General features: G+C 56.3%; 2 protein-coding genes and 1 pseudogene across 3 annotated transcripts; 1 reads left to right on the top strand and 2 right to left on the bottom strand.

Moving 5' to 3' along the window:
* The first annotated feature begins 384 nt into the window (after window positions 1-384).
* Window positions 385-484, top strand: LOC117088845 (annotated as a pseudogene).
* Window positions 485-5,986: 5,502 nt separating this feature from the next.
* On the bottom strand, window positions 5,987-19,027 carry FBRS (fibrosin). Its single transcript, XM_033218144.1, has 18 exons — window positions 17,165-19,027; window positions 16,700-16,879; window positions 15,947-15,982; window positions 15,829-15,858; window positions 14,678-14,726; window positions 14,286-14,586; window positions 12,282-12,583; window positions 11,876-12,081; window positions 11,717-11,761; window positions 11,402-11,497; window positions 11,102-11,170; window positions 10,265-10,294; window positions 9,816-9,887; window positions 9,369-9,486; window positions 9,184-9,264; window positions 8,161-8,244; window positions 7,820-8,027; window positions 5,987-7,730 (listed from the first exon to the last, which is right to left on the bottom strand). The coding sequence occupies exons 1-18, from the start codon at window positions 17,618-17,620 to the stop codon at window positions 7,142-7,144; spliced, it is 2,952 nt and encodes a 983-aa protein (XP_033074035.1). The 5' UTR covers window positions 17,621-19,027; the 3' UTR covers window positions 5,987-7,141.
* A 1,647-nt stretch (window positions 19,028-20,674) lies between these two features.
* PRR14 (proline rich 14) lies at window positions 20,675-26,444 on the bottom strand. Of its 2 annotated transcripts, none has more exons than XM_033218142.1 (12): window positions 26,291-26,444; window positions 25,451-25,522; window positions 25,159-25,327; window positions 24,290-24,408; window positions 24,029-24,218; window positions 23,720-23,763; window positions 22,763-22,872; window positions 21,866-22,454; window positions 21,659-21,728; window positions 21,486-21,577; window positions 21,141-21,212; window positions 20,675-21,050 (listed from the first exon to the last, which is right to left on the bottom strand). In XM_033218142.1, exons 2-12 carry the CDS (start codon window positions 25,471-25,473, stop codon window positions 20,771-20,773), a joined length of 1,758 nt encoding a protein of 585 aa, XP_033074033.1. In that variant the 5' UTR covers window positions 25,474-25,522; window positions 26,291-26,444; the 3' UTR covers window positions 20,675-20,770. The 2 variants fall into 2 exon arrangements, with proteins under 2 accessions (XP_033074033.1, XP_033074034.1); XM_033218143.1 differs by lacking the exon at window positions 26,291-26,444 and adding an exon at window positions 25,973-26,228.
* Between the last annotated feature and the right edge of the window lie 351 nt (window positions 26,445-26,795).

Raw genomic sequence — 26,795 nt, 5'->3', positions numbered from 1 at the left:
TCTCTCTCTCTCTCTCTCTCTTTCTCTTTCTTTCTTGACAAGGTCTTGCTCCGTCGCCCAGGCTGGAGGGCAATGGTGCCATCATTGCTCACTGTAGCCTCAACTTCCTGGGCTCAAGTGATCCTCTTGCCCCGGTCTCCCAAGTAGCTGGGACTACAGGTGCGGGCCGACACATCCTAATTTTTGTATTTTTCGTAGAGACAGGGTTTTACCATGTTGCTCAGACTGGTCTCGAACTCCTGGGCTCAAGCAATATGCCTGCCTCGGCCTGAGTGAAGAAGGGACTGCAGGGTTTCACTGTGTTGCCCAGGCTGGTCTCGAGCTCCTGCACTCTCAGGAAATCCACTCACCTTGGCCTCCCAAAGTGCTAGGATTACAGGCATGGGCCACCGCGCCTGGCCACATATACTAAAACATTATACAGAGGTTAGCATGGCCCCTGAGCAAGGATGACATGCAAATTCATGAAACTTTCCATATTTTTGTGATTACACATTGCATGTCTGTATCAAAATGTCTTGCAACACATAAATATATACACTTACTATGTATCCAGAAAAATTAAAAATGATTTTTTTTTTCTTTTGAGATGGAGTCTGGCTCTGTCGCCCAGGTTGGAGTGCAATGGCCGATCCTGGCTCACTGCAACCTCCACCTCCCAGTTTCAAGTGATTCTCCTGCCTCAGCCTCCTGAGTAGCTGGGATTACAGGTGCACACCACCACACCTGGCTAATTTTGGTATTTTTATTATGATAGAGACAGGGTTTCACCATGTTGACCAGGCTGATCTTGAACTCCTGACTTCAGGTGATCTGCCCACTTCAGCCTCCCAAAGTGCTGAGATTACAGGCATGAGACATCACGCCCAGCCCTTGGAATTCTTTGTCATTAGCTTCTGTAATTGTCCTCTTTCATAGTCCAATGTAAGCTCCAGGATGGCTGGGGTTTGTTTTGTGTACCTCTGTATCGCCAACCGGATGAAGTCAACAGTAGTTGAAAGAATCAAGGGCAGCTCAGAAACTACATCAAGTGAGGGAAGAGGGAGGTTTCTGACTTGAATGCTGATGACACAGAGATGGAAACCTGGGGGAAGCAGGGCATCAGATCTTGAAGATGACTTAATTTCTAGGATATCTGAGGTGCTTGGGGAGAGATCTAGGAGAGGTGGGATAGGCATGTCTAGAAAATATTTAACTGTGCAGGGCGTAGTGGCTCACGCCTGTAATCGCGGCATTTTGGGGGGCTGAGGCGGGTGGATCACCTGAGGTCAGGAGTTCAAGACTAGGCTGGCCAACATTTAGTGTGACCCATCTCTACTAAAAATACAAAAAATTAGCCGAGCATGGTGGTGCATGCCTGTAATCCCAGCTACTTGCGAGGCTGAGACAGGAGAATGGCGTGAATCCGGGAGGTGGAGGTTGCAGGATCCTGAGATTGTGCCATTGCACTCTAGCCTGGGCAACAGAGCAAGACTGTCTCAAAAAAAAAAAAAAAAAAAAGAGAGAGAGAAAGAAAGAAAATATCCTGAGAGTCACTCAAATGCCTATAGGGGTCAGAGAGGTAGCCTGAATAGTGACTGTGGTGTACTCCAAGACAACCGAGTGGAGGGGACAGTGGCAATCTGGTGAGAATATGCCCCATCTCAAAGGAAAGAAAGGAAAGCCATGGGATTAAGCAGGTCTAGTGACTACAGATTTTTGGATTTTTCAAGGGAAGCTGAAAACAAGGACTTCCATGTGAAATCTTGTCTGCAGGCCAACTTTCACCTTCTGGTCACCTGTTTCTGACTTGCGTTGGAGCAATCTAGGCTTGAGCCTTCCCTAGACATCCTGGGTATGTGTGGTGGTGGCAGGGAATGTTGGCTGCATCTTTCCTAAGGCAATAGGTACACTTATGGGCCAGGCACAGTGGCTCACACCTGTAATCCCAGCACTTTCAGAGACTGAGGCAGGAGGATTGCTTGGGGCCAGGAGTTTGAGACCAGCCTGGGCAACAAGGCAAGAACCCTGTCTCTACAAAAATTTAAAACTAGCCAAGTGTCGTGGCACAGGCTTGTAGTTCCAGCTACTCAGGAGGCTGAGGCAGGAGGATCACTTGGGAATAGGAGTTGGAGGCTGAAGTGATCTGTGATCGCACCACTGCACTCCAGCCTGGTCAACAGAACGAGACTGCCTCAAAAGCAAAACAACTCTGGGTGTGGTGGATCACACCTGTAATTCCAGGACTTTGGGAGGCCCAGGAGGTAGATGGCTTGAGTCCAGGAGTTTGAGACCAGCCTGGGCAACATGGCAAAATCCTGTTTCTGCAAAAAGTACAAAAATTAGCTGGGCGTGGTGGTGCATGCCTATAGTCCCAGCTACTCGGGAGGCTGAGGTGGGAGGACTGTTTGAGCCCAGAGGTGGAGGTTGCAGTGAGCTGAAATTATACTACAACACTCTAGCCTGGGCGATAGAGTGAGACCCTGTTTCAAAAAAGAAAAAAAGCAGGCATACTTAGAATAAGACCATGCAGTTAATTCTTTTTTTTTTTTTTTTTTTTTTTTGAGACTGAGTCTGGCTCTGTTGCCCAGGCTGGAGTGCAGTGGCCGGATCTCAGCTCACTGCAAGCTCCGCCTCCCGGGTTCACGCCATTCTCCTGCCTCCGCCTCCCAAGTAGCTGGGACTACAGGCGCCCGCCTCGTCGCCGGCTAGTTTTTTGTATTCTTTAGTAGAGACGGGGTTTCACCGTGTTAGCAGGATGGTCTCGATCTCCTGACCTTGTGATCCGCCCGTCTCGGCCTCCCAAAGTGCTGGGATTACAGGCTTGAGCCACCGCGCCCGGCCTCATGCAGTTAATTCTATAGGAGCTCAGGTAGGCGCCAGCCGGGGCAGCCCACCTTAGACCTTAGTAGTGACTTGCTTTTTTTTTTTTTTTTGAGAAGGAGTCTCGCTCTGTCGCCCAGGCTGGAGTGCGGTGGCCTGATCTCGGCTCACTGCAAGCTCCGCCTCCCGGGTTCACGCCATTCTCCTGCCTCAGCGTCCCGAGCAGCTGGGACTACAGGCGCCCACCACCACGCCCGGCTAGTTTTTTTTTTTTGTATTTTTTAGTAGAGACGGGGTTTCACCGTGTTAGCCAGGATGGTCTCGATCTCCTGACCTTGTGATCCGCCCGTCTCGGCCTCCCAAAGTGCTGGATTACAGGCTTGAGCCACCGCGCCCGGCCTCATGCAGTTAATTCTATAGGAGCTCAGGTAGGCGCCAGCCGGGGCAGCCCACCTTAGACCTTAGTAGTGACTTGCTTTTTTTTTTTTTTGAGAAGGAGTCTCGCTCTGTCGCCCAGGCTGGAGTGCGGTGGCCTGATCTCGGCTCACTGCAAGCTCCGCCTCCCGGGTTCACGCCATTCTCCTGCCTCAGCGTCCCGAGCAGCTGGGACTACAGGCGCCCACCACCACGCCCGGCTAGTTTTTTTTTTTTGTATTTTTTAGTAGAGACGGGGTTTCACCGTGTTAGCCAGGATGGTCTCGATCTCCTGACCTCGTGATCCACCCGTCTCGGCCTCCCAAAGTGCTGGGATTACAGGCTTGAGCCACCGCGCCCGGACTTTTTTTTTTTTTTAAAGACAGAGTCTCGCCCTGTCACCCAGGCTGGAGTGCAGTGGCACGATCTCAGCTCACTGCAACCTCCACCTCCCGGATTCAAGTGATTCTCCTGCTTAGCCTCCTGAATAGCTGGGATTACAGGAGTCAGCCACCATGCCCAGCTTTTTGTATTTTGTAGTAGAGATGGGCTTTCACCATGTTGACCAGGCTGATCTTGAACTCCTGACCTCAGGGATGCACCTACTTCGGCCTCCCAAAGTTCTGGGATTACAGGCGTGAACCACCATGCATGGCCTTACTTTGTGTTTGTGTCACATTTTGTTAAATCTCACATTATCTCGAACTTTTCCATTATTGTATCTGTTATAATGATCTGTGATCTTTGACGTTACTATTGCAATTGCTTCGGGGTGCCACAAACAGTGCCGATGTAAGAGGGTGAACTCAATGAATAAGTGTGTATTGACTGTTCTCTCTCTCTCTGCTTGGGCCTCCCTCTTCTCAGAGACAATATTCAAACTAGGCCAATTAATAACCCTACAATAATGGCCTTTAAGTGTTCAAGTGAAAGGAAGAGTCAATCAAGGAGGCAAAGTTCCTTGTTGTCAAGAAACTGCCGTCACCCCAGCCTTCAGCGACCACCACCTCAATCAGTCAGCAGCCATCACCAATGAGGCAAGACCCTCCACCAGCAAAAAGATTACGACTTGCAAAAGCTCAGATGATTGTTACCATTTAAAAAATTAAGGTATGTCCCTGTTTTCGTAGACATAACACTATTGCTCACTTAGACTGCAGACTGCAATATTGTGGAACAGGAACATTTTTTCTTTCCTTTTTTTTTTTTTTTTTTTTGAGACGTAGTCTCACTCTGTCGCCCAGGCTGGAGTGCAGTGGCGCGGTCTCAACTCACTGCAACCTCCACCTCCTGGGTTCAAGTGATTCTCCTGCTTCAGCCTCCTGAGTAGCTGGGACTACAGGCTCACACCACCACGCTTGGCTAATTTTTGTATTTTTGGTGGAGACGGGGTTTCCCCATGTTGGCCAGAATGGTCTCGATCTCCTGACCACATCCACCTTAGCCTCCCAAAGTGCTGGGATTACAGGCGTGAGCCACCACGCCCAGTCAGAACCATAACGTTTACATGCACCAGGAAATGAAAAAATTCATGTGCCTCGCTTTGTTGCAGTGGCCTGTAATAGCTAGAAAAATAACTGGAGGAATTTCCCTGACAATTAACAGTGGTTGCCAGGTGTGGTGGCTCACGCCTGTAATCCCAGCACTTTGTGAGGCCGAGGCGGGCAGATCACCTGAGGTTGGGAGTTCGAGACCAGCCTGACCAACATGGAGAAATCCCACTTCTACTAAAAAAAAATACAAAATTAGCTGGGCATGGTGGCACATGCCTATAATCCCAGCTACTAGGGAGGCTGAGGTAGGAGAATCGCTTGAACCCAGGAGACAGAGGTTGCGTGAGCCAAGATCACGCCATTGCACTCCAGCCTGGGCAACAAGAACGAAACTCTGTCTCAAAAAAACAAAACAGGCCGGGCACGGTGGCTCAAGCCTGTAATCCCAGCACTTTGGGAGGCCGAGACGGGCGTATCACGAGGTCAGGAGATCGAGACCATCCTGGCTAATACGGTGAAACCCCGTCTCTACTAAAAAATACAAAAAAACTAGCCGGGCAAGGTGGTGGGCGCCTGTAGTCCCAGGCTACTCGGGAGGCTGAGGCAGGAGAATGGCGTGAACCCGGGAGGCGGAGCTTGCAGTGAGCTGAGATCCGGCCACCGCACTCCAGCCTGGGCGACAGAGCGAGACTCCATCTCAAAAACAAAACAAAACAAAACAAAACAAAAAACAGTGGTTATCCTCAAGAGGTGGCAAGAGGTGGGATGATGGGGGCACTTTCCCTCTGTGCTCTGTACTTGTGTGTTTGAATGGTTTTATATGACTATGTATTACTTAACAAAAACCAGAAAAATGTTAGATTATAGATCTTTTTTAACATACTCTGCCTGTGCAGACATGTGCAGGTAAACACATAGGACCTGAAGAATACACACAGAATGATTGACAGTGGTTACCTGGGGGAAGGGGATGGGGGCTTGGGCAGGTTGGCAGGTGAAAGAGAAATTTAATGTTTTGCTCAGTGTCTCTTGCTGGGTTGCTTGAGTCCTACATACTATGTATTCCCGGTTATAGAAAAATAATGTGAAAAACTTCAGTGCCCAACCCTCGAACCCATCCCTCCAGAAGTGGCAGACCAACTCACCCAGGCGGATGGGAGGGAGGAAAACCTTGGCAGGATATGCACAGTCCCGTCCTCATCCCTTCCTTACCCCAGGACCCACACACCCCACCCCGGTTCAACCCACCCCACACACACTCAAAGAGGAGCCAAGGGTCTCATTGTAACACTCATTTTTATATAAATATCCGCAAGTCATGTTACAGAATAAGCCCCACCGGGGAAAAAGTCAACGTTAGGGTTTTGTTAGATTGACCCCTGCCTTGTAGGTGGGCCCAGCCTGGAGGCGCTGCTGCTTTGGGAAGGCTGGGGTGCTGCCGTGAGGCTGCCCAAGAAGCTGCCTGTGTCGCCCACCCTGGGCCGACCCCCTTCTTTGGTGTGTGGTACATGGTGACCTTCTCTGGCCACCCTTAGCCTGGGGCAGGGTTTTGGAGAACAGGGTTCAGGGAAGCAGGGCCCAGGAGTCCTGGGGGCACTTGGAAATGGGGTCACGGGGACTGAGCCATTAAGAAGTGGTGGAGTCTGAGATTTAGAGGCTGAGCCTTTGAGGGTGGGGGCAGAGTGAATGGGAACATGTTGGGGGAACCAGGGCTGTCAGCCAAGCAGGAAGCTTCTGCCCTTCCCTCCAGCCCAGGTCCCCAGGTCCCGCCCCTGTTGGTCATCTCCTGCTGGCCCCACCTTCCCAGGGAGAAGCCTGACTGTCCCTTCCCGGCTCTTCCCCCTGCAATCTCCCTCCCCCACAGAGAGGCCAGAGGCTAGGAACACAGCACCAGTCTGAGGATTTAATTAACCAGGAAGGGGACTGTTGGGAGGGGCACCCCTGTAAAAATGTACAAAAGGTCTTGGGGCTATGTGAAAGGGGTGATAAATATGTACATGGAACCCCCCTTCCTTAAGCCCCTCCTCCTCCAGCCCTCGGAGGGCATGAGGACTTGGGTGGTAGGTGAAGGGGAGGGGGCACTTTGGCCTCTGGCTTAGTGAGCCCTTGGGGAGACAGGCCCAGGGCCTAGAGGCCCTTAGAGGGGCAAAGGTGCACCTCAGGAGGCCCCATGGCCCCCGAGATGAGCCACACTCCCATGCACACACCCCTCTCCCTCTCTAGAGGCTGTGACCCCTGCTCTCCCAGTGACCCTACACTCCATGTGATGCTTGGTCTCGTGGGGGATGAGGCTTCTGTTCCCAGGTTCCATGACCTCAGAGGTGGCTGGTGAGGTTATGACCTTTGCCCTCCAGCCCTGGCTTAAAACCTCAGCCCTAGGACCTGGTTAAAGGAACGGGAGATGGAGCTTCGCCCCGACCCCTCCCCTCCCCTCACCTGTCAGCCCGAGCTGGGCCGGGGCCCCTAGGTGGGGAACTGGGCCGGGGGGCGGGCACAAGTGGAGGTGGTGCCCCCAAAAGGGCTCCTGGTGGGGTCTTGCTGAGAAGGTGAGGGGTGCCTGGGGCCGCAGCAGGTGGCGGTGGAGGAGCCAAGCGGCTGTAGAGCAAGGGGTGAGCAGGTTCCAGACCGTAAAGGCGGGCAGCAGCCACGGCCCCGGGTCCAGTTAGCTCCTCACCCGCCTCATAGAAGCGGGGTGGCCTTGCCAGGCGTGGGGGTGCTGCCAACCAGGTTGGCTCCAGGAAGCCAGCACAGCGATCTGGTGGGCTAGGGCCCAGAAACGGGGGCGGCCGGGGCCTCTCAAACAGCAGGTGAAGGCCCTGGGGCCCAGTGGCTGCGGCGGCGGCGGCGGCGGCGGCAGCGGCGGCGGCGGCGGCGGCGGCGGCAGCGGCAGCAGCAGCTTCCTCCTTCCGCTCTTCCTTTACCCGCACGGATTCCTTGGTTGGCCGAGGCCCCTCCTCGCCAGCCCGGGCCTTGGGAGTAGCCGGAGAAACTCGGAGCTGGGGCCGGGAGAAGGGGAGGTCCCTGGAGGGCAGGCGTGGGGAGAGAATGAAGTTCTCCAGGGGCAGCAGAGGCTGAGAGTGGGGCAGGGGCAGGGTGGGCGGGAGGCACACCTGTCCTTCTCCTCCTTGGTAATGGAGGGCTCCCTCCGCTCCACAGGCCGCTCCTTGTCTGAGCCTGGAGTCCGGGCAGCCTCAGGGGGCCGGACCCAGGCAGGAAAGGCCAGAGGACTGCGGTGCAGGCGGCCCCATGGGTCCGGCGGGGAGGCGAAAGCTGGTGGGGCCCCTGGGCTTTCTTTCTGGGCAAAGACGGCGCCGGAGTCTGGGCAGAGGGTGAAGCAGAGAGAGTGACAGGGGCCAGGAGTGGGAGGCCCCATTCAGGCCTCCTCCCAGACCCCGGCCTGAGCTGTCACCCCGCAGCCGCAATCCCCCAACCTCACCGCACCCACACTCACTGAATGTGGGGCTGCCCAGGCCTCCAAAGGCCCCGTTGGAGAGGGCAGCCAAGGAGGCGAAGCTTGTGGGACGCCCAAAGGGATCTGTGGGAGGAAAGGGGGGTGGTCAGAGCACTGGGCAGCCGGTGCTGAGCAGGCACCAGACCTGGCTGGGCAGAGGCAGGACAGGTGCCTGGAGTCCTCAACTGCCTGCTTTCAGCAGCCGTGTGCTGAGCACTTCCTTGGGCCAGGAAGGTATTGAGCTTTGACAAGCACCCTGTTGGTTAACTTCACAAAAAGCCCAAGAGGTGGTTAGGATCATGCCCACTTGAAGATGATGAAACAGGCTCAGAGAGGTGAAATGACTTGCCAGGGGTCATCTAGCCAGGGAGCGGTACCAACCCAGGGCTTCCTTGACATGAAGTCACGCTCTTCTCCCCCACTCCCCAACACCAGCCGCCTGGACCCATCGCAGCAGATCTCCGCTCTGCAGCAAGCCACTCGCCTGAAGACCTTTTTGGCTTCCCCCCAACCTGACATGCAGGGCCCTTCCCAACCTGACCCTAACTTCATGCATGCGTCACACAGCCAGACAGAACTACTAACCTATCCCGCCACTGGAATGTCACCATGTCCCCAGCCAGGAACACCCTTCTCCAAGCCACCAAGCTCAACTCCTCCTTGTCTACCCAAACCCAGGTGAAACCTCCCCAAGAAGCCCGCCAAGATCCTAGGAGTCAGTGGCCATGTTCTCCCCTGGGCCGGCACTGCCTCCCCACCTTCCCCTCCCAGGTGGTGTACTGCCCCTGCCACCGGCTACTGGGAGACGGCTCCAGCTGGCAGAGATTGAAGTCACCCTGCTTTTTCCTACTCATTTTACAGATGACGAAATCAAGGCTCAGAGGGGGTAGAGTAACCTGCCGAAGGTCACTAAGCAAGTGGAACCAGGTCTATCCCGCATTCCAGGTGCCTGCTGGGTCTGATTTCCATCTCCTGGAAGTCAGGGACAAAGCCTAGGTTGCCCAACACGCCCTTGGCTCTTACCAATGTGGGTGCTGGGGCTCAGGAAGGGTCCGTGGGCCCCGGGAGCTGCCGTGAAAGGGTTGGCTGCAGCGTGGACGGCACCTGGGGCAGAGAGGTGGGAGATTCTGATGAGGCTGAGTGGGCACAAGCTGGGCCTTGGGCTACAGACGGGGAACCTCAGGCCCAAGGGGGCTGGCCAGACTCACCAGTCGCAGTGAAGAGGGAGGCCGGGTGGGAGAGCTCCTGCCCAGGGGGCAGGGCCCCATAGGGCCCCGGAAGGCAGGGCAGGAGGTCGTTCCGAAAGTCAAGCTTGTGGGAGTCACCCTGTGTGGGACACAGGGAGAGGGGCAGTACATGAGGAGCCGGTCTGGTCCCCCTCTTGCTCTCCCACGTGTGGTTCCCCTCCAAAGGCTGGCTGGCACCCAGATGGGGCTTGGATGCCTATCTTCTGCCTCTCTTGGAGCTTTCTCTGAGCAGCCCGCTAATGAGCCAGAGAACTAAGGTGCCAGCCATGGAACTGTTCAGCAGTGATGGGGGACAGAAGAAAATGTTTCTGGCAAAGATTCTACTGAGCTCTGTTGAGGGTCAGTGCCCAGAGCTCAGTCCTCCCCTGACTCTGAGACCCACTCTCCCCAACCCTCCGGCCCCAGTACCTTCATTTTCTCCTGGTGTCTCAGGATCATGTAAGCCACACGCACGTGCATGGCACACCACTTCCCTGGTTTCTGCCGCCCCAGAAGGATGACCAAAGGGAAAGGGAAGGAAAGAACGTTCACTCATCATCCACTCCAGGCCTAGCTCTGGGCCCAGCCTCGCCACAAAACATCCCTACTCATCATTCCTACAACCAAGGGATGACTAGGTTCATTTTACAGCCTAGGAAACTGAGGCTCAGAGAGATCAACTGCCTTGCCCAAGGTCCCATGGCCAGTTCCATCTGAGCCCAGGTCTGCGACTTGAAAGCCCTCACTCTCTGCTGTTCCACATCTGGCTGCCTCCATGTTTTGGGCTTCTCACTTATTCCCAAGCAAGACCCCCCTTAGCCAAACACCCTAACACCGGCCCCCAGCCTCATGCAGCCTGAGGTCCTCACACAACTCACCCTCAAAGGTTGCCGGAAATGGTCGGGGATCTGGGGATGGCAAAGGAGAGATGGGAGGCGACTCAGACCTGAGTCCTGGGCCAGGTGCCTCACATCTCCATAGCATTCACTCACCCCCCACATGCCTGAGACACTGGGACTCTCTCAAACCCTTCCTGCTCAGGCCCAAACTCCTTTCCCCATCTCTCCCACTCTAGGCATCTCTCCTCCAGCACAAGGTTTCTGAACCAAGCCCCAGGGAGGTGCCCTGCTGGGAAGCTGCGGGTGGTGAGGGGCAGGCAGGACAGGTTTCTCAGAGAAGCTATCCTATTACCAACTTTAGAGTATAGCAGTCTGTTTAAGATTTCTTTAGGAAAAATGCCTTTGAAGGAAGTTGGAAAACTTCTGGCCTAGTCTTTCCTGTAGGAAACTGGTCCTGTGCGTTTCACAATGCTCCTGCAGCTCTGGGGTCTACGCTGCTGCAAGTGCTAAGAGGAGGGAGGGAGGCTCTGGCTCTCCTCACTTCACCAAGGGGCAGCTTATCTTTTGTTTTCCGAACAGGGCTTCCTGGTATGATGTCATTTGGAAAAAAAGTGTTTTGTGACTTTATTAAAAAGTTTGAAAACCACTACAAAAACCACTGTCCTAATCATCTTATTCCTGGAACAAGCTCATGAAACTTTCATTCCTCATGCCTGGGAAAGCCAGTTATTTACAGAAATTCCCTCTATTAGACACCCGGGAACACCCCTGATTGTGAATTCAAGGGAGGAATCAGTAGTTCACTCTCCTCAAGTCAGTTCTGTTCTCCCCGCAACACACCTTCCAGCTCCCCCAGGACCTGCCCTGGCCCCTCACCTGTGTCCCCTTCTGGGAGAGCCCGCTCGGCACCGGCCCCAGTCGTGGTGGCAGCTCAGGGTTCGTGCTCTGGGAAAGGGGAGTGGAGGGATCAGAGAGGAGAGCTGGCACTGAGCACAAAGGGGTCTAGAACCAAGCTGGGACACGGGGCAGGGAGGGATCATGGCTTTGGAGAAACCTGGGTGCAGCAGGGCAGGAGGATGGGCACGGCTTTGGGGAATGGGAGGAGGGTGCTCGCACGCGGCGTGTCTGGGTATGTCAAGATGGGAGGCAGTGGTGGTGTCTGGATTGGGAGCTCACCTTGGGCTGGAAGGCCCCCTGCAGGGAGCCAAAGGAGACGGCCGGCGGGAGGCCCGGAGGCAGCCCGGGCACTGCGGGAGGGAAGGCCGTGTACGGCTGTGGAGAGAAGGGGACTAGTCCAGGTGGGGGTGGAGGCACAGCCCAAGTCCAGTCTGCCCGTCAGTCCATGGGCCTCCACCGTAAAGCCCCCCAGGGAGCTCTCCCAGGCTCAAGGCTCTTGCTTTTGAACTGAAGACTGGACCCCAGCAGTCAGGGTCACACGCATGGATGCATCCACGCCCACACCACACACCCCACACACACACGCACACTCACATTATGTCGGAAAAGGCCTTCCATCTTTCCTGGATATTTCTCAAACTAGGGGAGAGAAGGGAAGAGTAAGCTGCCAGCCAGGGACCCGGGCCTTCCCCCGGAAGCCATGCCCTCCCCTGAGGCCTCCGAGCCTCATCACCGGCCCAATGAGGAGCTCACCATGTGGGGGCCGTGGGGTGGCAGCAGGCCCGGGGGATAAGGGGTGAAGTGCTGGTGGGTGTGCTGGTGGGTGTGCTGGTGCTGGTGGTTGTGCTGGTGGAACTGGAAGGCCAGGGGCCGGGCCGAGCCCCCTGCCCCCACCACCTCAGGGCCACCCTGGGCATTCAGGTAGCGAGAGTTCAGGTCCTGGCCGATCAGGTCCTGCTCTGTGGGAGGGGACGGGAGAAGGCTTTAATGCTGTCGCCACATCAGCCTCCTTGGGCCCAGGTGACTGCCTTCCCTCTGGCCTCGAGCCACTCCCTCCTCAAGCCCTGCTGTCTGCTGAGGCCCAGGTGCCCCAAAGCCAACTGGGCCCGAGCCCGGGGCCATGGCCCCCCCACCCCCCCGGCCAGGACCCCAAACTCACCAGAAAGGGCGTTAGCGGCTGAGGCCCCAGGGTGCCCTGGCACCTGCAGCAGGGGTGGGGGTGGGGGCAGGGTGGGGCCAGGGGAGAACAAGGAGGGGTGGTGGGGTGGTGGGGGGGGCCGCAGCCCGGGAGGGGGAAAGCTGTGGGTAGACAGAGGCAGGGGCAGTGAGGGCGTTGGGGGCCGGTGGGTGAGCTGCGCGGACGAGGAGGAGGCAGATGAGGAGGAGGAGGACGAAGAGGATGATGAGGGGGGAGGCTGAGCCACGGGAGGGGCCGGGGCCTTGGGGGGCGGCCGTGAAGAGCTGGGGAGAGAAGTGGGGAGATGAGTGAGGGGTTGGGAGGTGCCAGCTCTGACGGGCGGGGGTCAGAAGCCTGGGTGATACTGTGACCCTGGTTCTCCAACACGGGAGGTGGCAGAACCCGGCCCCAGGACCCCCCTCCCCCAGGGAATCCATTCTCAGACTGAGGTGCCTCCCACACCCAGCAACCCCCACTTCTCTCTGTCTAGGTCTCTGCATCCACACAGCTGCCTCTGCCATCTCTGGCCAGATGACTTTCCCTTTCTGACTCAACCACAGCACAGAACAGATCATTCATATTGACGCTGAATTAGAACAAGCCACCTGGGGTCCCCCACCCTACAACAGTGGAAGCAGCACCACACTGGCATGGCCTGGGAGTCAGGAGACCCGAATTCTAGGCCCATCTTGCCATGAATGCCTGGGGTGACCTTGAGCAAGTCACTGCTCCTCTCTGAGCCTTAGTTTTCTCAATAACAACAACGATGACAATGACGGTGACAAAAATAATAGAGCATCAAAAGTAAGTGTCAATAGTTCTTACCCTGTGGCGAGCACCTGCTTTAAAAGCTAATCCAAGTCTCCAACAGTCCACGCCACCTTCCCCACTGCTGCCCAGCAGAGTAACCATCTCAACTGCATCATTGGCTTCTTTTAAGAACTCAATTCTTCTTCTTTTTTTTTTTTTTTTTTACTTAGCCTCCCCCTAAACACATATGAAATCAAGGGGCTGAGGCATGACACTTAGCTTTCTAAAGCTCACAAAAGCTAACTCATTACTATTTTTTAAAGTTTACGGCCGGGCGCGGTGGCTCAAGCCTGTAATCCCAGCACTTTGGGAGGCCGAGGCGGGTGGATCACGAGGTCAGGAGATCGAGACCCTCCTGGCTAACACGGTGAAACCCCGTCTCTACTAAAAATACAAAAAACTAGCCGGGCGCGGTGGCGGGCGCCTGTAGTCCCAGCTACTCGGAGGCTGAGGCGGGAGAATGGCGGGAACCCAGGAGGCGGAGCTTGCAGTGAGCCGAGATCGCGCCACTGCACTCCAGCCTGGGCGACACAGCGAAACTCCGTCTCAAAAAAAAAAAAAAAAAAAAAAAAAAAAAAAAAAAAAAAAAAAAAAAAAAAATAAAGTTTACTCACATAAAACCTGAAATCATCCCATATGTCACTGATACTGAATGTACACACTTTGGGAAACACTGCATTCACTCGTAGTTAATCCTCACAACAGCTTTAAGATGAAAATAGTATGATTATTCCATTGGACAGAAAGAGGAAATCGAGGCTCAGAGGGTTTAAGTGACTTGTCAAAAATCACACAGCCAGGAAGCGTCAGAGCAAGAATTTGAATCTGGGTCTGACACCAAAGGCAGCGCTCTTAACCATCATGTCAGCATTTCCCAAAGTATGTTCCAAAGAACACTATTCCGAGCAGACTTGCCTGCCTGAAAAAGCCTTCTCACCAGCAAATACAACTGGGAAACAGCACAGCCTGAATTCCCCTGCAGGGGAATGTGTAACGGACTCAAGTAAGTCCTGCGGTCATCTCTTTCCATTTGCTTTTCTCAAAGTTTTCAGCCTCAGAATCCTTTTTCAAGTCACACACCAGAGGTACCATCCTGTGTCCCCGCCACAGAAAGCAAGGGTTGGCACCAAATTGACCAGGCCCTTCCAGACCGCATCAATCCCCCAGACCACTCACCTGCCAGTGCTGAGGTCCAGGCTGCTGCCATAGGGAGAAGTGCGGAGGCCGAAGGGCGAGACCCGAAGCTGCAGCTGGGGCTGGGGTGGGGGTGGCAGACTGGGGGTGGCCGGCAGGGGTGCAGGGGGTGAGACAGGAGGCCGAGGGACCGGTGGAGGCGGTGGTTCCTTTGGGGGGAAAGGCACTAGCAGCGGGTCGGGCCCCGGGGGTTGTTCTTGGCTCCGCTCCAGGCCCGACACTTTAGGGACCACGGAGAGTTTTGCTTCACAGTTCCCATTGAAGGCGCCGTGGGGGCCCGAGGCTGTGGGGCAGGACGGCAGACATGCTCAGTTGAGGCTCATGCTCACCCCACTTCCCTCCCGTGCCTCCAGGCCCCAGACCTTGGGACCAACCTTTGCTGGTTGAGACAGTAAAGGATGGGTCGAGGTCATCATCGGAGACCTGGGGAAGAAGGGCAAGGGATAGGGTTAGGTTGTGGGCGGGCCAGGCCTCCACCCAGGAAGGCCAAATAGCCTCTGGAGGCTGCTAGGAACTGGTGGTAGTAGCAAGTCTGTTCCTTCAGTTTAGCTGAGATCCATCAAAGACTGGGCTCTAACAGGGCTGAGCTTGGAGAAAGAACAGAGTGGAGCAGCTGAGCCCAAGAATCCGATAGGCCAGGAGGACTAAATGGAGACAGCGTTGAAGCAGCAGAGAAGCAGGCAAACCAAACCAAAACGTCAGAGGTCACTAGCTGCTGGCCCACAGGCCTCCCTGGCTTACAGATACATTTGGTCCACTTAAAACTTTTAGTAAAAGTTTTAAATCAACTGCAGATATTTAAGAATCCGGAGATTCCTCATTAAAACTCAGGCTTGCAGATTCCCTCAAGAATGGGCCCCCTGTTCTTGTAGCAACAGTCAGCCTAAACTAGACAGAGATGGATGAAGGAAATGGACAAGAACCCACTGGTTCACCACAGTCCTATCCAGTCAACTTTTGAAACGAAAACAAGACACACATCAGGCAGTGCAAATTGAGTTACTTACATAGGCCCAATGGGTACAGCATTAATTTCTAGGACATACTATCTCACAACAAGCAAATCACCCCTAAGAATAAACTCAAATACATCTTCATAAGCTGAGTCCCTACACTGACTACAATGGTTTAGTGTCCTCACTACTCTATCTGTGGTCTCTGCTCAGACTTGAATCGAGATCTTCATTCTAAGAAGAGACTGATGACCAGCAGAAGGCCCATCTCAGCGCCACAGCCACTCTGGGTTTCCATGGAGAACCAGAAGTAGCTCGAGGGCTTTGGAAAGAATAGTATGCTAAAGCATGGACCCTCCATTCCTTGGTCAGCTAGCCCTAGTCACCAAAAGAAAAATGATGCCATTTACCCTCCCAATTCACCCCCCTTCCTCTCAAAAACCTAATCCTGACTCAACCTAAGCCATGTTTCTCACTCAAGGGAAGGCTGTCTGCTGCACGTAGAAGGCCTTTATGCTGCAGTCCCTTTTACAAGCAGTGACACTGCCCACCCAAGCTCTAGCCCCACTCACCCTCTCGTCCAGATCACTTTCCGCGTCACACTGGGGAGAAGGAAAGACAGAGGTGTCACGAGAGGGAAGAGGCCCAGGGTGGAGTGGGGAGGGGCCAGGACAGGTGGATAGCACTTACTATGTATCCAGCTTCCAGAGAGTGACGGGAGGACGCCTGAGGAAGACCAGAGTCCAGAGGTGAGGGAGGCGGCTGCTGAGAAAGTCGTAGCTCCCAGCAGGGCGCTCATGGGCCTCCAGGATCTCATCTCAGCCTCCCCTTCCAGTTGCTTCTCCCGCCACTGCCCACCCGGGTCCCAGAGCTTTCTCCATTTCCTAAATACGCCGGGTCCTCACGTCTTCGTGCTCTTGCCCAAAACAACTTTTCCCCGTCTCTTTTCTTAGCAAACTTCTGACTATACTTTAGGACCTGACTAAGACATCCTAGGGGGCTTTCCCCAACCACAACTCTCCTCCCATCCCCCAGGCAGCACAAGCGGCTTCCTCATGTGGGTTTCTGTAGCATCTCTCCCCATCTTTGCTTTCTGTAGCTTCTCAAGTTAAGGTCTAGGTGTTTGCTTCCTATTTCTTTCCTGCTGGACTGCCACCACCTCGAGAAAGGGCAGGGACCTTATGACCCAACTAAGTTCCTTTGATGCCTCTCTGAATTATCAAAACGTTTGAAGTATACACAGAACCAGGCAAAAGTAGATGCACCTAACTGTAGACAGGCCTTCGTCAGACCCAGATGAGAATGAGGGCTCAAATTTTCCCTGCTTGCCTCTTTGCCCTTAGAGACTGGGGTCACTGTTTACAAGGGACAGTGGCGTGGCTGACGAAAAACTGAGCTGTGGGAAATACATTCTGCCTAAAGAGTTTTAAAGGACAAGCTCACCTCTTTTCTTCTCCGCTTATTGGGCCATTTTCTGGCCCGATCCCCAGGGGGCCGGCCAGGCTCCCGATCAGAGCTGTCCCCTGGCTCCCCGGTGGCCCCACTGGAGCCCCCCCTCTTCCGCTTCCCAGAATGCTTCAGCCGATGTTCCAGTCGCTCTGGGGGCTGAAGAGATGCATCCTTCTGTGGAGAAGGATGTGGGGCTGAGGTGGATGGAAAAGGGCAAGCTCTCGACCCCTCTAGGGGTGACCAAGCTGCCCAAGTACCCCTCAGGCCGGGAAACCGGGTCCCTAGGGACAAGCTCTACCTCCTCCCACCCCAGGGCGGGGCAGAGGCCTGGCCAGAGGAGCCGGTTGCTCTGGTTTGGGGTGACAGCATTCCCCCCTCAACTCCACCCACTCGGGGCACTGCACCCTCCTTACTGCCCCTCGGAAACCCCCAAAGCCCCCCAGCCCCATTAGGCCCCACCTGCAAGGCCTCGAGGGTGGCGAAGCTGGCGATGGCGAAGCCATCGATCAAGTCCTCCTCCTCCTCTTCCTCCTCCTCAGGCTCCTCCTCGGCTTCCCCGTCGTCTGCACCCCCCTCCTCCTCCTCCTCCTCCTCCTCCCCGCGGCTGCCCGAGCCGGCAGGCCGCTTCCGAGCTCGGGGTCGCGGGGGTCGAGGTCTCGGACGGGGCCGCCGGCGTCTCGGGCCCCCGGGCCGCTCTCCAGACGAAGCTGACGACCAAGGCCTGGCAGGCGGCGGCGGCGACGACGAGGACGAGGAGCCGCGCGGGGCGGCCAGCAGGGCCCGGGGCGCGTCGCCGCCTGGACCTCGGCGGCGCCGCTGCTCCCGGTCTCGGTCTCGGCGCGAGCAGCGCCGCCGCCGCCGCTCCCCCTCCGCTGCCCAGCCCGGGCCCGGGGCCGCGGCCGCTGCCGTCTCCATGGCGACCGCCCTCAGCGCCGCATCCGGAGGCGGCGGGGCCCGAAGCGGACTGTCCGCAGGCCCGGGGTCGCAGGCGCGGCGCTGGCGGCTGCACAGGGACGAGAGGGCCACGGCTTCCCCTTTAAAGCCGGATCTGCTGGCCCCAAGCTTGCCCCAAGGCCACGGCCCGGGAAGCCGGCGCCGCCCCCGGGGCGACAAGCCCGAGGGCCCCCCCTGCGGGCTCGGCGGGGCCGCGACGGCGAAAACGGGGCGGCCGTCCCTTTAAGGCGAGGCCTCAAGTTGTCCAGCCCCTGGCCCCTTTAAGACGACCCGACAGTGTCCGGCGGTCTAGTGCGGTGGCCGCCCCCTGCCAGGGGTCGAGGCAAGTCTCCCCGAGGAAGAGGAAGGGCCACCCCTTTAAAAGGGGCCGAAAGCTCGCCCGAAACGCAGACCTCCCCTTTAAAAGTGTCTCAAGTCCTCCGGCTCAACGAGGCCACCCCTTTAAGGAGGCCAGGGTCCTTCAAACAGCAGGCCGTCCCTTAAAGAGCTCGGAGTTAGTTTCTAGTCCTCCACAAGCGGCCACTTCCCCTTTAAGTTGAATTTAAAAGACTTCTTGCGTGTGGGGGAGGAGGAGGTAAATAAAAACCCCACTCGCCCCAGTTCTCCCAACGGCACGGTCCTCAATTTGTCAGCGTCTATTCGGCCGCTTCCCCTTTAAGGCTGGCGTTGGAGTTCGCCGAGTTCAGTGGCCACCCCTTTAAGGAGATTTAAAGGGGCCTCCTCCGGACCCAGCTCCTCCAGCCTCCGCCTCCGGTCGCCATGAAAGGCGCGAGGCGGGGCGAGGCCGCGGGGCCAGCCCTCCAAAGCCCCGGATGTGAGGCAACGGTGACGGGTACAGCTCCTCTGTCCGCCGACATAAAAGTCTCTTCCTCCTTTCCTCCGTCTCTGTCCGACTTGGGCCTTAAGGAATCCGGAACGGCCGAAGGGCAGCGGGGGACCTCCAGCGCAAATTCCTGTTGTCTCCTTTGGAGTCTTGGGGCGCTTCTCCGCCAGGACTTCCCTGCCCCTCCTCCCTCTTCCTCCTCAGCCTACGCCTCCTTCCTCTCTTGGCCTCCTCCCACTCTCCGCCCCCTTCCCCTCACCCCCCACGGGCGCAGTCGCTGATAGGCTGAGAGGGCCACGTCACGGCGAGGGGCGGAGCCAAACCCGAGGGAGTGGGTGCATGTAACCGCCCTCAAATCTTGGATTGGGTTGCGTCAGATTGGCTCCGCCCTTCCCCCAGTCTTGTGACTCGACTGGTTAGAAGTAGGTGTTTGGGGAGGTTCCCGCAGGGCCCCGCCTCTTCCTACTGTTAGTTTATTGGCCAGTCTCCTGATGGCGTCAGGCGAGGGGGCGGAGACGCGGAGCCTGAGGCGTTGGGGGCCGTTGGCCGCTGGGGGGCGTGCGGATGCGAGAGGTTCTGTTCCACAGCCAGTTAAGTCATCGCCGCCTTTCCGCCGCTCGGCGCGGCCCGCAGACAGCCTGGCGTCTTGCGCAGGCGCGTGGGGGCGCCGCCGTCCGGCTGGCGGCTGGCGGGTTGTTGCGCGGCGCGGGGTGGCTCGAGCGGCGGCGCGCTGTGTCTGCGTTGGCCGCGCTAACAGGTAGCCGCGTCCCTTCCAGGCGAGGCTGCTGGCAGCGGTCCCCGAGCGCTAGCAACTCGAAAACACCTTGCACTTGCATGAGCTCTTCTCTGCGTTAGTGACTGCGTTTGGTAATAATTCCACGAGGGAGATGCTGTCAGCCCACTTTACTGGGACAGAGGAAAGCGCGCACAAACGGGCTGGTAGTCTCCTAGCCACGTCTGTGTTCAGCCACTGCCCTGTGATGCCTCTCGCTTATGAAAGATGCACCCCGCTGCTCAATGTGACTGGCTTAAAAAAAAAGACATAGGAAGCCATTTCTGGCCTCCGGTTGCCCAGGTTACCGTTTTGAAAGTGGACAGCGCGCTGACATGCCTGCCTTGCTTTCTCATCCATAAAATGACTAATTCCCTGTCGCAGGGACATGTGCAGGTCAAGCACCTATGACAGTCGTCTTGAGTGCTTCATTATGGCCCATTACTCTTAGCTCTTTTTGTTTTTTTGGGGGGGACAGTCTGGCTGTGTCCCCCAAGCTGGAGTGCAGTGGTGCAATCTCAGATCATTGCAACCTCCACCTCTCGGGTTCAAGTGATTCTCCTGGCTCAGCCTCCTGAGTAGCTGGGATTACAGGTATGCACCAAGATGCCCAACTAATTTTTATATTTTTAGTGGAGACGGGGTTTCACCATGTTGGCCAGGCTGGTCTTGAACTCTTAGCCTCTTGTGATCCACCTGCCTCAGCCTCCCAAAGTGCCGGGATTACAGGCGTGAGTCACCGCACCTGGCCTACCGTAGCTCTTGAATCCAGCAGCAGGTCCTGACCTGCATGTTAGTAGGAATTCAGGGCCATCTTGATCTTCAAGGCCTTGACCCACTATAGGCCTTTCAGTCTCTATATAAATGAATTGGGAGAACCCAGACCAGGGTCTAGGGTCACAGTATCACCTCACACTGCTTCAGAAGTGTCCCTCCACACAGGAGAATCCTCTAATCAAGAGAATATCTCTAGGCTGGGCATGGTGGCTCATGCCTGTAATCCCAGCACTTAGGGAGGCCAAAGCGAGTGGATCACCTGAGGTCAGAAGTTCGAGACCAGCCTGGCCAACATGGTGAAGCCCCGTTTCTACTAAAAATACAAAAATTAGTGGGTGTGGTGGTGCACGCCTGTAGTCCCAGCTACTTGGGAGGCTGAGGCAGGAGAATTGCTTGAATGCCGGAGAGAGGTTGCAGTGAGCCAAGATCGTGCCATTGTACTCCAGCCTGGGTGACAAGAGTGAAACTCCATTCCTATCTATCTATCTATCTATATCTCAAGTGACCACTCCACCCCCTCCCTGTACTCTGTACCCAACGCCTGTCACCATCTCTGGCACCAGTCCCAGTTCTCAGACCTTTGGGGGTCAACGTAGAAACATCAGCCAAATCAGTCTTAAACTCAGCTAGAGATACAAAAGAATCAGAAACATATCGAAAACTTTACTAGAAATATAGAGAAAAAAAAAACTGCCTGGGAGATTTCCCATCCCTTAAGAATGGATGACAGATAGGGCACCTAGGTCCAGTGGGGCTGCTCCCCATCCACTGTTTCTTCCTCCAGGAGCAAGGCGTCTAGCTCCTCCAGCCGCTGCTGGAGCAGGGGGCCCACATCAGGGCTGGGGGCCACATGGGGAGGAACAGTCCTGCCCCCTGCAGCCCGGACCCCACGGGACGGCCGTCGTGATCGAGGAAGGCTGCTGTCCCGAAATTCCACAGCCCGCCGGAGCTTCCTTGAGCTGGTGAAAATCAGAGTCCCATTGCGCTCCCGGGGCTCCTCAAAGATAGTCTCAAAGGTCCTGGGCGAGGCAGGGAGAGGAGCTGGTTATCAGCGTGCCTCATAGCTCCAGACTTCCCTCTGCCACCCTCAAGCCTTCCAAGTGTCTCACCTCCTGGTTGTGGGTGACTGGTAATTCTTGTTGGTGTAAATTTCTTCCAAGCTGAACTCCTTCTTGTTCAACCTGTGAGCAAAGAGCAGAGGCCACTGAGAAACCTTGGGCCGGTGGGGCCTGAAGGGACAGGTAAGGCCTGGTCTGTATTTCAGTTTCTGGGACATGTCAGGGCCAGGAGTGCTACATAAGGCAGACAAGCAATTTTGAGCACAAACCATGCCCACACCGAATTGAATCCTTTGGACTGGACTGTGCTCCCTGAGGGGAGACAAAGCTATGCTTCAGGGGACATGAGCCTGCATCTGTTTGGCAAGACGGATCAATGCCCAATGAGCCCCTCACCTGATTGGTCGAGGCAGTCCCATTGGTGTAAGGTTTAGCTGAGGACGGGCTGGTGTTCTGCGTATTCTGAATCGGGAAACCTTTCCTATGGTCTGCAGAAATGGGGCAGAGGGTGAAAGAGTGACATGGGCTCAGGCCCCCACTAGTCTCTTCTACACAATCTGAATGCCTACCTTGGTCTCAGGGTCTGGAAGCACCTGGTCCTTTGAGGCTCTTGGCTCCTTCCCTTTGGTTGAACCCAACCTGCCAAGAAGGTCAAGGCTCAGGGACAAACAGGATTCACTGCATTATGCCCCATCTCCTGCCCGCTGGATACTCAGGGAAGGAGGCTGGGACCAGGCTGCGGCTAGGCTTCGAGGGGGCATTTTTGAGGGCACTACCTGGGTTCTGCTGGTTCGGAGAAGGAGGAAGTGGATGCCGTGGACGAGCAAGATGTGGCGAGAGAAGGGGAGGCTCCCATTCCTCCGAGAGGGAAGACCTCTTTCCGGAGACAGGGCCGAGGGGGTGGCGGGGCTCGGGCCATTTCCCCACCACCCACAGTGTGCCGCCGCGGCCGTGGCCGGCTTGGTTGGGGTGGAGCAGGTGGCCAGGTGCAGGTACCTGGGCCAGGGGGCCCCAGATCAGGGCAGGAGTAGCTTCGGCCCAGAGAGGGCTTAAGAAGAGGTGCTGGGGTATTGTGGTCCTGAGCCCGCCACTGGCGGATGGGGGGCCGGGGGCTAACAGACGCAGTGCCCTCAGCAGCCCCAGACTGCTCAGCCTCTGAGATGGCGATCTTCAACTCCAGCTTCATTGGGGGGGACGGGGGTGGGGGCTGTGGGGTTTTGTTGGGTGTGAGGAAGATGTCAGCAAAGCTCTCCAGCTTGGAGCGGACGGAACGGAAGAGCGGGGCCAAGCCCCAGGGACTGAGGCGGGGGCGTAAAAGGCTGGACGGTGGTGGGGTGGATGGGAGCTCCAGAGCAGGATCTGGGGCTGAGGAAAGGAGAGGGTCACAGGTGGATATTCCTTGGCTGCAGTGTCTCAGCCCCTCCTCAGTAGCCTCAGCCCCTCCCCGCATGCTCAACTTTGTGCACAGAGGAATTAGCCCACCCCTAAAACACTAAGTTCTGCATTTAAGAATTGAGCTTCAAGTTTCTGACATCGTCATCCCATCTTCATATACCATGCCCTGCCCTGGGAGGGGGTTAAACCTGATCCCCACCTCTTTACCTGACACTTCCAAGCTCAACTAGGATGTTCTAGACCCCCAAGTCTCATCTGATCTCTACTCAAGTCCTTACCTGGTGGTGGGCTCTCCGGAGGGTCTGCAGGCAGAGCAGATGGCTGGAATGGGGGTTCTCCGTCCCCAGGTGGAGGTGTTGGCTGGTGAACTATCCTCATGGGCTCAGCTCTGGGGTGAAGGGCAAGGTAAAGGCTAGGGGAACTTCCAGGTATCCCACCTGAGCCAGCAACTCCCCTATCCCTTAAGGTTTCTTCTTCTTCTTCTTCTTTTTTTTTTTCTTTTTTTTTGAGACAGAGCCTTGCTGTGTGGCCCAGGCTGGAGTGCAGGGGCACAATCTCAGCTCACTGCAGCCTTGAACTCCATCCCGGGCTCAGACAATCCTCCCACCTCAGCCTCCCAAGTGGCTAGAACTACAGGCAAGGACAACCACATCCAACTAATTTAAAACAATATTTTGTCTGAGCTTGGTGGCTCACACCTGTAATCCTAGCACTCTGGGAGACCGAGGCAGGTGGATCACCCAAGGTCAGGAGTTCAAGACCAGCCTGGCCAACATGGTGAAACCTCGTCTCTACTAAAAATACAAAAATTAGCCGGGCATGGTGGTGGATGCCTGTAATCCCAGATACTGGGGAGGCTGAGGCAGGAGAATCACTTGAACCCAGGAGGTGGAGGTTGCAGTGAGCCGAGATTGCAGCATCGCATTCCAGCCTGGGCAACAGAGCAAAAACTCTGTCTCAAAAATAAACAATAAATAAACAAAACAATGTTTTTGTAGAGATATGGTCTCACTATGTTGCCCAGGCTGGCCTCAAACTCCTGGGCTCAAGCAATTCTCCTGCCTCGGCCTCCCAAAGTGCTGGCATTACAGGCGTGAGTGTGCCTGGCCCCTTAAGACTTTTTAAGATGTCACAAGGAAGGATTGGATCAATCAGTCCCGATGCCCCTAGCTCTGGCTACCTGGATGATGGCTGTTGCCTGGATCCTTTGATAATCCCTACTCCAGCTCTCTCACCTTTGTGCTGGGATGATGAAGTTGGGGGTCTCATCAATGAAGCCCTGGATAAAAATAGGGGAATGTTTGTGGGGAGGCAGGGAAGCCTCCTTAGTGCCCCACATCCTGACTCTTTTAGTTCCCAGATACTTGCTTGGGTTCATGCCAAAGACGTTTTTATATAGTCTTTGCTCGGGTAGTGTCTGCCACCTACAATGCCATTCTCCTTACCCCAAGAAAAATCCACCTAAGACTCAGGCCTCCCACCCTTCTTCTATCCCTGCTGGAACCCAGTAGAACCCTTGACATCCATACCCTCAGTTCCCATACCTCAGCTGGGGGTCTAGGACTGGCGATATCTTCCAGCATCACCACCAGGGTGGGCTGGGGGGCCTGGTCCACCTTTTGTGAAGGGCCCTCCTCTGGGCCAGGGGTTGTTCTTGATCGCCGCCTCAGGGTGGAAGAGGTCCGGTGGACGCGGCTCAAGGGCTCGCGACACAAACACAGAGGATCGGGAGGCCTAGCGAGGGAACAGGAAGATTAGAAGGGCTCAGCTGGGCCCTTGGTTTACCCCCATTCTGCCATGCTCACCTGGCCTTCGAGGACCACCCGGCCTGCCGGGGTGGCGAGGCAGGAGGCTGCCTGTGGACAGGATCCTGACGGCTGTGGTGCCGTGGGATGGAGGTCTCCTTTGAGGGTACCACGGGGACCTGGAAGAGAAAGAGGTGTCAAGAGCAAGGTGATGGAATGAGGCTGGATGGGACAAGGTCTCCCTGTGCCTAACAGTGCCCTGAGCCACAAACATAACAGAGATTGGGGCTAGAATGCACTCGGATCCCCAGAGAAGAGATGAATTGGACTGAATTAGGGGCCAGATATTAAGAGTCCTAAACTGCAGGTGTGGGACCTGGGTAATCTCACCCACGCTGTTTAGGGAAACAGACAGGGTGAGCTAGGGTGGGTCACTGCCTTTTTTGGGCCACAGTTTTTCTTATCTGTGCAGTGGAGTCAAAGACCTCAGCCTGCTTCCTAAGGAGGCTGGGCTGGGAAGAAAGCAGAAGAGTTTCGGCCCGGCGCGGTGGCTCACGCCTGTAATCCCAGTACTTTGGGAGGCAGAGATGGGAAGATCACTTGATGCCAGTTTGAGACCAGCTTGCGCAACATAGCAAGACCCTGTCTCTACAAAAAAAAAAAAAAAAAAAAAAAAAGCAGAAGAGTTCTCAGAGTTACAGGGATGTGGTTCCATCCCAAAAAGGTTTGTGGGGGGAACGGGCACTGCCCAATTCTAGGTTGGAGTAAGTGGGAGCCAAGCAGGACTCTAGCATGAGGGAGGCTGCCTGAGGGATGGGTACAACAGTGATGGATTTGGACTTCAGTTATCCTCAGTAGCGATCTGGCCCGAGTTTGGTAGTGAGGAAAGTCAGGGGAGAATAGCAGGTCTCTCGATTCAGGGGGCTCACCATGTGAACAGCCATGACATCTTCCAGCACCACGGCCAGGACCCGCCGAGAGGCCTTTTCCAGGGGAGAAGGGGCCCCCAGGGGCTGCAGCCTCGGCCGTTTCGGGCTCCTGGCTCCCCATAATGCTCGAGTCAGAGGCTGGCGGCACAGACGCGCCTGGCCAGGCGGGCTGGAGGGTGAAAGAAGCAGAGGACGGTCGCCCGAACCTGTCGCTGGCTCTGTAGTTTCCCGGCACGGCCGCCAGGATCCCCATCTCCCGGGGTCAAGACAGGCGGGCCGAGTGCGCTCTCACCTGGGGTCCCCGGGCAAGTCCATGGGAGACGCGGCGGCTCCAGGGGGTCCCTGGGGAATCCCAGGCTGCGGCCTGGGGTAAGGGGGGAGCGGGGGGTGAGGGTTGGCCCCTTCCCTGGGGCTCCGCCCTTCATGGTCCGCCCGCGGCTCCCCGTAGCCCAGCGGCCGCAGCCTTGGGGCGCGAAAGGGCGCCCCCGGTCGGTCGCCCGGAGCGGGTGTCCTCCCGCTGCCACCGCCTTGATCAGCGGATCACTCGCGCCCTGCCTGGCACCTGCCGCCAGAACCCAGAATGCAGCGGCCCCAGTTCTCCCGCGGCCCGAGCCTCCCGAGGCCTTTGTCCCTGCAGATTGTGCCCCGGGATCCACGGGGATCCCGGTCCTGGGAGGCTATTTCCGCTGGATCCCTCTGTGATCCTCCTCCTCTCACAGCAAGTGGCCGAGGACTCCAAAGCAACACTCCACACATCGACGACCCTCCCTCCCACCAGATCCCCTAGACTGGATCCCTGAGGAAAGAATCCTACAGCGCGGTTCCGCCAATCAGACGCCGGGCGAGGCTTCTCCTTCCCCTGTGAGCTTCGGCGCCGCAAAGCTCCTATCAGACAGGGGCGGCCCGAGCTGGAGCATCTCCGAACTCAGCCTAGATCCCCAGGGATCCACTGTCAAGCAGATACCCTCTTCACTCCAATCCCGGGAGGTCCCGCCCACAGACGCCCCCTCCCTCCTTGCGTCCCCGCCCAGCGGTCTCCCCCGGCCCAAGACCAGATGGTTCAGAAGTTTCCTTCCCCGCCCCACCCCCGCCCTCTCCAGCCACTCCTTGCCCTCCCCAAAGCGCTGCTCACCGCCGCCTCCCGTGGATCCCGGGTCTTCCGCAGCTCCCACCTCCGGCTCCTTTAAAACCAAGCTTACCCAAGGCTGTCCAACCGCCGATGGCCTTCTTATCGGGGCCTCTGGATACCGCCCAATCGTCGGTCCCCGTCTTCCGGGGTGGTGAAAAACTAAGTGAAGCCACCTGGCGACCATCATCCCTAGGGGCAGGAAGCCAAACTGAGTGGTGCCGCCATGATGATTGAGGGCAGATGTCTTAGTCCTCGTTGAACCATGGTGGACCGGGTGGCGTCATCTTTTGAGGGCCACATACAATGCCAGGTTTCTTGATATGTTGAGGTAACCGATTGAAGCTAGAGTGCCGCCACGTTTTTTAAGGGCATCTTCCGGTTCTTTCGTTCTTAGACCAATAAACGTCGACTGAGTGCTAACGATATGTGAAATTCCCAATTTCCTAGAGTGGCCTCGTTTGAGGAAGGTTCCGGCACCTTCCTGGATTCCTAAATTGGGTTCCCACGA

Source organism: Trachypithecus francoisi, unplaced genomic scaffold (genome assembly GCF_009764315.1).
Source record: "Trachypithecus francoisi isolate TF-2019V2 unplaced genomic scaffold, Tfra_2.0 Lachesis_group10, whole genome shotgun sequence".
Classification (NCBI taxonomy): Eukaryota; Metazoa; Chordata; class Mammalia; order Primates; family Cercopithecidae; genus Trachypithecus; species Trachypithecus francoisi.
The sequence above is the reverse complement of the archived record's forward strand: the minus strand, read 5'-3'. Positions and strand labels throughout refer to the sequence as shown.